Source organism: Anoplopoma fimbria, chromosome 20 (genome assembly GCF_027596085.1).
Source record: "Anoplopoma fimbria isolate UVic2021 breed Golden Eagle Sablefish chromosome 20, Afim_UVic_2022, whole genome shotgun sequence".
Taxonomy (NCBI): domain Eukaryota; kingdom Metazoa; phylum Chordata; class Actinopteri; order Perciformes; family Anoplopomatidae; genus Anoplopoma; species Anoplopoma fimbria.
This window is the reverse complement of record NC_072468.1, coordinates 19,015,426-19,024,287: the sequence shown is the minus strand read 5'-3', so window position 1 is coordinate 19,024,287 and position 8,862 is coordinate 19,015,426. Positions and strand designations below refer to the sequence as shown.

At 38.1% G+C, this 8,862-nt stretch overlaps 2 protein-coding genes across 2 annotated transcripts in view; both read right to left on the bottom strand.

The window, feature by feature from the left end:
• Window positions 1-487: 487 nt before the first annotated feature.
• Window positions 488-3,659, bottom strand: cd79a (CD79a molecule, immunoglobulin-associated alpha). The gene is made up of 5 exons (XM_054621855.1): window positions 3,513-3,659; window positions 2,734-3,048; window positions 1,986-2,101; window positions 1,654-1,716; window positions 488-1,485 (listed from the first exon to the last, which is right to left on the bottom strand). Exons 1-5 carry the CDS (start codon window positions 3,550-3,552, stop codon window positions 1,360-1,362), a joined length of 660 nt encoding a protein of 219 aa, XP_054477830.1. The 5' UTR covers window positions 3,553-3,659; the 3' UTR covers window positions 488-1,359.
• A 349-nt stretch (window positions 3,660-4,008) lies between these two features.
• The window catches only part of arhgef1b (Rho guanine nucleotide exchange factor (GEF) 1b), a 40,639-nt gene continuing 35,785 nt past the window's right edge, over window positions 4,009-8,862 (bottom strand). Inside the window, 3 exon segments of the mRNA XM_054620978.1 lie at window positions 4,009-7,147; window positions 7,767-7,871; window positions 8,322-8,506. Of these exon segments, the coding sequence (XP_054476953.1) occupies window positions 7,800-7,871; window positions 8,322-8,506 (257 nt within the window). The 3' untranslated portion in view covers window positions 4,009-7,147; window positions 7,767-7,799.

Here is an 8,862-nt window from a genome sequence, read left to right as displayed (position 1 = left end):
GTGTACGCCCCGTTTTTGGGGGGGATTTTTTTTATTTATTTTTTTCCCTTGCAAACTTGGCTTTAAACAAGAGAGCCCATTCAAAACAGATTAAAAAGGGCATTATGTTTGAACACAATGTAGGCCTTTTCAAATAATTACGAGGATTTGGGTTTTTTTTTGCAAAGATTTATTCTTGGAACACTCAATAATGTGAAATAAGATAAGATAAGATAAGATAAGATAATCCTTTATTATGTCCCGCAGTGGGGAAATTACAGCGAGCATAGAGTAAAGTGCACACAAGAGACATAGTAAAGAAAGACAAGATAAAAAAACAAAACTGAAAAATAAAAAAACAAGTATTATAAAAAACAACAATAACTGAAATATAATATTTACACCGAAAAAACTATCATTCAGTAAGATTCAAGAAATGCATTATATAAACAGTACCAATCAAAAGTTTGGACACACCTTCTCATTCAATGGGGGTTTTTTTTGGGGGTTTTCTACATTGTAGATTCATATTGAAGACATCCAAACTATGAAGGAACACATATGGAATTATGTGGTAAACAAACAAATGCTCAACAAACCAGAATAAGTTTTATATTTTAGATTCTTCAAAGTAGTTGAATGAGAAGGTGTGTCCAAACTTTTGACTGGTACTGTAGAGAGAAGAAGCTGAAAGCTGCTAACAAAACAAACTACCACCAGCTCACAAATTCGATTGTCGTGCAATTGAAGAATCATTGTTAACTTTTTACGGACCTCTTTAAGGACTTCTCGCCTATGTTGGATTGAAAATTTAGTTTCAGCCCTATTCAAAGAATATGGAGTGACAAGTTGCTCAGGAAAATCATGTGTTATGTCCAAAAGCTTAGTCCAGCTACTGAGTGCAAGACCTTGATACTTTTGAGTATCTAAAGGATAGCTTCTCTTTTTATAATTTCAGGTTACATATAAGCTCTATACAGGTTTAAAAAGACAGATTAAGAGACTTTTAATTGAATTTGAAAAGGAGGAATAGACAACAAACTTGATTAAATGCCTACAGCTGAATGCATCAAACAGCTGAATCATCAAACATAGAAAAATCCTTTGGACTTCTGACGTCAACATTTCTATAATCCTGGCAATGGCCCTGATTGAGGTGACCCTGTGGTTAATCAATGTTCAATCTCATATTAAGCAACCCAATTAAACAATGTTATCAAATGCTAAAACTGTAAACGCAGGCTTTGTACAAAACTCCAAATCTGTGTTGTAAAGAATGAAACTGTTTTATTCAGATATCACACTGTTAAACTTCAGCCCTGAAAATAGACTCAACACTATTCCCTTCTTCCTTCCCTTTCTCTATCTTTTCCCTTTTCTTCAAGGTTTCTCCAGCTGGATCTGCTCCTCTTCCTCCTTAATGTTTCCCACATCCTGGTACGGGCCATGTGCCTGGGAGCGTTCAATCTGATCATATGTGGACCAACATTCGTCCAGATTTAGCCCCTGGCGTAATAGATAAGTAAAGATAGAAGTCAAGTAAACATGCAAAAATCAATGAAACATATTCATGTTCATAGTACAAGATAACATGTTCATTCATATCCCTTTTCCTGCGTTCAGCAATGTGACTTGCACAAGTGTTTCTCACATGCCATGATCTGACTAATTTACCTGGTAAATGTTTTCCTCTTCCTTCACTGATTTCTTCTTCTCCAGTACATAAAGTCTCTTTGACTGTAAGGGGGAAACAGAAGTTGGCAGAGCTGTGAAATTGTGCAATCTTCCCATGGAGGAAAGACAAGAAACATAATGAAAAATACCCATTTGGTAAAATTACAGCTGTATGTTGTCGGAACAGTCAAAGTAGGGCTGTCTTACAAACTGCAACACATCCTGGTGTGTTGACATGATGGCAACACGAACCATTGTTTCAACATTAATGCTACAAGTAAATGTTAGTGTCAGGTAAAGTACAGTTATTCATAATACAGTGACCTTCTGACCTTGAAGAGAATGATGAGAGAAGGCACAAGCACACACAGTAGCAGTAAGATTCCCTGAGCGGTCAGGATCCTGTTTTTGGTTTTTTCGCTGAGGTTGATTGTCTTCTCCATCGGCTCTGGGCAAACAGACGAGATTCAGAGGTGAAAAAAATTAAACATGTGCGTGTGTGTTTTTGTACTAAGTGCAATATTGAAAGAAGCTGGAGTGTATAAGAAAAATAACAGGCAAACTAAATAATAACTTTACAGACTTATTTTCAGATTTATTACACTGGATTGTTTTCTTATACTTTATACTAAATAGCACAACTGTATTTAGTATAAAGTACACAGCCTTATATAGACGATAAATAAAATTAGTGGTTTTGATAAGCAAGGGTTCCTGTAAACGTGTGGGCGTAATACCCAGAGGAGTTGTGGTCGTTTCACATCTCTACATATTCCAACTGTGTTTAATGCGATTATGATGCAAAATGGAATTTCAGTATGACAAATGGCTCTGCACAATTAGCTTGACTGCAATTTGATCTATTCTTGGTGCTATTTAAAGTAAATGGCCTGGCAGCAGAGTGTAATGAGAGCATCCTGATTATGTAAAGATTAACCAAGTTGCGATATGCAAGGATGCTGCCACTCACACAGTTCTTTGGATGGACTAACGTTAACAGGATTTATGGCTTATGAGGTGTAAGCAGTGCTAAGAGCTCGCTTGACTCCATCTCGCTCCATCACACTCATGAACACTCACTGTAGACTTGCAGGTAGGTGCCATGTGAGATGAGATAGATGTCATCGACAATCAGCTGACACTGGTAGAACCCAGTGTCATTCAGCTGGACCGGATCCAAGGTCAGGTTGCCACACGATTGGCCATAATATTTGACTTTTCCTTGAGGCGAATGTTCTAGAACATGGATTGTTTTGTTGGCAAGGTGTTTGATCCACTTGAATTTCCCTGAAGACTTAGCGGTCCAGCAGCATTCTAGCTCAGCTGTGTTATAGACCTGAACCCTCAAAAAGGGCCTGTCCGGCTCTAAAATCACCTCAGTTTGAGCAAAACCCACTGTGGAGGAAGCAGCAATTACATTATACTGTTTTGAGCATTTGTTATACATTTGTTCATTGTTAGATTTACCCCAACATTTGTCAAATAATTTATTAATGATTGCATATATCCCAATGCATGACCTGTATATCCAATGTGCATATAAGTTCATAAAAGTTAAGTAACAAAAATAGTTAAAATGAGCTGTAAAGTTACAGCATAATGAACCAAACCTAAAAGAGCAAACATGCATCATGATAGCATGGACATCTGCTTTGACAGGAGATGTGGTTCACTGAAGCAGAAGAGTTAAAGTGAATTTTTTTTATAAAGAGTACATATACTTATACTAGCTTGAATGTACAGACGTGGCTTTTTTTCCCACAAAACCCAAAAGATAATTGTATCTACACAAATACAAACTGTTATCTTTAGAGTATTTCAATTGAAATTGTATCATAAAATAAATTGATCTGACTCACCGACAAAGATGCAGAGTAGAACGTTTGTAATTGTCCCCATCGCTTTTACAGATGTTTGCTCCAAAGATCACAAAACTTACTGAATTACTGCGGGAAAATTCGTGACACAACACCGATCCTAGTTTTAGCTGCTATGTTGTACTAAGACACTGCTATCTTGTTTTTCTCAGTCAGGATTTATGCTTCACTGATCTTAGACTCTCCCACATTTGCATAACGCAGGCGTTTATAAAATACATTATATGTGAATTTCTTCTTGAAGAATATTATGAGAGCCAAGATAGACATTTTATATATATATATATATATATATATATATATATATAAATGAAAGGGAAATGTATATTTTAAAAGGTATGTACGGATGCAGGATAGGTTTTTTTTCTAAATCAACATAAAGAGTCTAACCTTGAGCCCTAAACCTTTAGCTCAAGAGGTATTCTTACATCGGTATAGTGGCTCATAACTATATAAAATGACAAAACAGGACTTTATTTCCCCAATTTATTTAAAAAAATGAAGAATTAAAAAACAGAACGTACCACAATTTTCCTTAACTATACATCATTAAAGAGCCTCTTACTTGATAAAAGAATCAAAACCCAAATACACAGTATAGTTCTTGCATATTCATTGTTTATAGACATGATGGCAGATGCCTGTATGACAAGGAGCAGTGTCTTTTCTATACAGGGCACTGGCTGGTTGAGTTTGTGGAAGGCTCAAAACCTATTGCTGTACTGAAGGTGGACACAAAAACAGAATCCTGGGATGATTTCTTAACAGTTTTTTGCCATTTTGTCAACATCTCTCATTCTCAGAGGTCGGTTTCACAGTCCTCCCATAGAGACCAGCCCAAACAAAACAGCTTGATCATTGGAGCAAGGCACCACTCTATAAATACATTTTCAATACATCTAGGTATTTGTATGTAAAATGCATGAGGACAAGCATCCGGTGGAGAGAGAGCAAGAAGTGCCCGTAGCAGTCGTTCAGCCAGTAAGTGAAGGCATCGCTGTAATCTGGTGTTAACTAGGTTTCACCTGCTGGTCACTGCAGTTTGACAATTAAAAATCTCTGGCTGAGATGTTCTGTTTAAATGTATCCCATCGGAAAGCTGGATAGCCACAGTACAGGAAAAAAAAATGAAATCATGGTCACAATGTTTGCATAATTATTAAATTCATTCATGCATAGACAAGTTACAGACAGGTCCTGTCTCTCTCACTGTAATGGCCAAATGCATAGTACATAATTACAAAAGCTTGTTTGAGAACAAAAAAAATAGTAAAAAAAAGAAACACCGTCCCCGACCCGTTTAAGTAAATCAAATGAAATACACAACAACATATGGTAAAACTGTGCAGTAGGAAAAGGTGATCATGCTATCACAAGTGAGGGTGGTATCAATAGGTGTATGTTGCTAATAAGCTCAATAAACAAATAGAGGGGGGCTAATTTATGCGTTCTCTACATAATATTTCCTTCAAGCTAACATCTATGTACATTTTACAAGAGGAAGACATGTGGAGGGATGGCAGTAATGTTCAAACACAAACGTATGTAATTTAGCATCTTGTGAAACCCGTGTCACTCATGGCACCAACATTTGCACTGAGGTTCAGTGGGGTCAAAGGGGGCCTTTGTTGTCGTAGCAACAACGGGTAAGAATGCATATCAGGAAGTGATCATGACCACAGTGACGGGGAGAGCGATGCTGGACTGAGACCGCAGTTTTCCTTCCTCCAAGCCTTCAACGTTTCCTTTGTATCCTCATCTGGCTTCACCGTCTTGTTGCCTTTATATTTGCAGCTGGAACAGGTCCAATCATGTGTTTAGTGACCATCCACTTATTAACACAACTTTCTTTCATTATATGCAGGGAATCATAGCTCTGCAGTTTGGTTTTGGTCATGAGGCCAGGGCAGTGTAACATTCTACATCTTGGTATTTACATTTATTGAAAAAAAGGTGTTTTTTTTTTTTTCTTTGCAACCAATGCTTCATTTTTCTATGTGGTTTTTGAAGTCTCTTCACTTAAGTTGCCACATGTTAGAGTTGGAGGAGAGGAAAAGCAGCTGCAGGTTGCGCTGCTGAGCGATCACTGCTCCATTAGCTTTAGGTGTCATGTTACTACACAGAGGCCATTAATAGAATTATAGCTCGTATGAGGCTCTAACGGTGATTTATGTCTTTGGTCCTGTGTGCACGGCCACAGTTATGCCACTACTCAGAAATTATATCATCATAATTATAATTACAATCACCTGCTGAATAAAATACAGAGACACAGCTCAGTTTTGATACAAAAGTTGCTAACCAGGGAAGAATAGAATCTATTGCTGATAACATGTGAAACTAACGTTATATAATACAATTCATAACCCCGTCTTCAGTCCGTGTTTTCGACCAGGAGCTATGAATCCGGGGAAAGGTGACGCTGCAGAAATGATGCTGGCATCGAATGACCTTTGTGTGTGTGTGTGTGTGTAAAATCCTGTAAAATCCTAATCTCATGTTTTCTACACATCGTCTCATGACAATCTGGTACAAGCCGGCTTCAAATGAACCAATGCAACCTCTAAACTCACTCCCCATCCCTACAGCTTTCGTCTTCACTCTCTACATTGATCTTTGTTACACATTCTAGGTTTGCCTTCTTTTGTTTTGTCTTTTCTCGAACACATAGCTCTGTGCCTATTTATTGTTTATGCGCCCAGTGCTGTAACACTTGCACTCAGGCGAGGCAACTCACTGACCCATCAGAACTCAAGAGGAATAAATAAAAGCGGTAAATACAAACCATTATCACCATTATTAACAGCATGATAACCTACAGTGCCACTATTTATAAATGTTTCTGTGGGACCTAACAACAGTAAGAACCCTCCAAACAAGCACATCCTCAATTAAAAAAAAACTTAACTGTAACACACATACACACACTTTCTTGCATGCAATCTTCTCAATAATGAAGTCTGCCTACATACAGCCCAACTGTTCAAAAACTATACTGAATAGAGAGTAAATGTATTTTGTAAAAACAGTGTGATTTCAACTTAGTTTGATCAGAAAAAAGTGCATCTCTGTGGTACTTTGGCATAGACTAGAAATAACACTATATATCAGCAGTAGTATTTCAATACATGTTCAAACGCTACATTGGCCCCTTAAGGCTTCCACCTGGTTAAAGCTAACCCAGCGGGCAAAGGCATAGGATTTCTCTTTTACTGCACATATACTAATAATGTCAATTATATTCTAGAGTGCATGTCTCTGGTGTGCGTATGTGTGTTACAGCAGATCGCAATTACTACATTTTGTAAGGCAGCATCTCTCTCACAGCAAAAGATATTGCTTCAGTTTTTTTTGGCACCTCTCAAAACAATCTTCTTCCATTCAAAAGTAGGATGTCCTGTTTCTTTGTGTGTTTTTTTTTTTGTATACCTCTCTACCAAGCATGCACGCAAACAGACACATACACATGCACACACCCTCCCATGTCACATCACTGAACGACTGCACTGAGTGTAAAGCCCCTAATGCAGCAAAGGGTCCTGGCATGACTTTATGAGGAATTTCCAGGGAAGCTTCTGAAAGTCACTCTTGCACTCCAAACTAGCACCAGTAAAAATCTAAAACGGAAGAAAAGACAAGGGACAGTTTGAATATCAGATAAAAGCAAGTTAAGTTAATACGCTTAATATTTAACAAGAGCAAAATGTCCACTTGGGATGGAAAAGGCACTTTTCAAGATTTTATTTTTGTCCCTTTTACAGTTTTACTTACATGAAGTCACTAAAATATGCATGCTAGTAAAATGCCAGCATGGAAAGCTTAGTCTTAGTGTTGCACAAAAAAACCAAAAAAACCTGTGTGTGTCACGTTTAACATTATAATCTTATCCAAGTCATGTCCATCTTATTTCATTGTTGGCTATTTTATTTAATTCTGTGTACCTTAAGTGGTCTGATTCCATCTCATTTGTAGTGATGAATTGTTTTACATTGATTTTCCCATGTAAAGCACTTTGTTACTTTGTTTTGAAAAGTGCTTCAGGAATAAAGTTTATTATTATTGTTAATATTATTATTATTGCTGGATTGGTGCACGATGTAGGACACAATCACATTCTGTTGTTAGGAAACATCTGAAACTCAACCTATGCCCTTGATGATGAATGATGATACTTAAATCATACTTGAGAGCTCTTTATATATAATTATAAAACGTTTTATAGCTCAGTGTTCTCACCTAGTGGCCAGCAGGTGGCATGATGGGGTCTCACTAGAAGGTGCCCCCCTCCAGTGAGAACTTGGAAAGGGCCTCCTGCAGCCTGTGGTGCTCCTCTTCTACAGTCTGCAATGCACAAAATCAATATCACCTTAGGAACCGAAGAGAGACACTTCAACCTCCTCCTCTTAACATCTTCTCTTCGTCTCCCTCGCTGCTTCTCTGACACATCCCATCGCAAGCGCAGGACATAATAGCCATTTTCAGAGAAGTCCAATTTCACAAGGCAATTTTCAGCCAAGCAATAACAGCAGTGGTTAAATGGTTTTCTATTCTCTAGTTTCTCTTTTGTGCCATTTTGGCCCCATTTGTCCAAAGTGTACCACAGCTCGCTCCTTACTTAAGGTATCCTCAGTGAAATCCTTGATGCCCAGCTGAGTCTGCCTCTTTCTAGTCGGCACCCATCTTTTGTTGTGTCTCTTGTCTTTATCTGCCCCTGTCATACTACCCGCGCCCATCTTTTCTATCGCTCACTCTCTCTCTCTCTCTCTCTTCCTTGTGTTCACCTCCCCTCACCTGTAGCCTCTTTAGTTGTTCCTCCAGACTGTGGAGCCTCCTGTACACTTCCTCCCTCCTCTCCTGGGACAGCACCAGGGGCGCACTGATGCTCCTCTCCTCCTCGCTCTTCATCACTGCACCTTCTTTTTCACAAGAGTTGTCGTTCTCCTCCTCTGCTCCCCTCTCTGTGGCCTGGCTTTCTTCTGTAGACAGAGAGACTCAATTTATATGTGTCAAGGGTCAGTTTGGTTTTTGAATTGCGGTTCAGTCTGGCCAGTAAAGCCGTGGATTGCAAAGCTTCGTTGTCACAATGTAACCTTCTAATATTATTGCATTTCTAGGTAGGTTTCAATATCCTATTTTTTTAGAATGAACCAGAAGTATATGGATTCTGCCATTATACCAACTCATTATTTTGGGGAATGTATAAGTGCAATATTCATGTTTAGAAAACTCTTTAAATGCAAAAATGATGCATGTTTTTTGATATTCTGAATTGTTTTGTTTGTTATGGACAGAGGAAAGAAAATTTAGCATCTGAGCAATTATAAGGCCAAAT

What these genes read in the sequence shown, in the direction of transcription:
- cd79a (XM_054621855.1), bottom strand. Translation starts at nt 3,552, where the DNA reads ATGGGGACAATTACAAACGTTCTACTCTGCATCTTTGTCG. An exon ending in TCTACTCTGCATCTTTGTCG is followed by an intron (nt 3,049 to 3,512) that starts GTGAGTCAGATC and finishes CTTCCTCCACAG; the next exon opens with TGGGTTTTGCTCAAACTGAG. An exon ending in CACCTACCTGCAAGTCTACA is followed by an intron (nt 2,102 to 2,733) that starts GTGAGTGTTCAT and finishes CTGTTTGCCCAG; the next exon opens with AGCCGATGGAGAAGACAATC.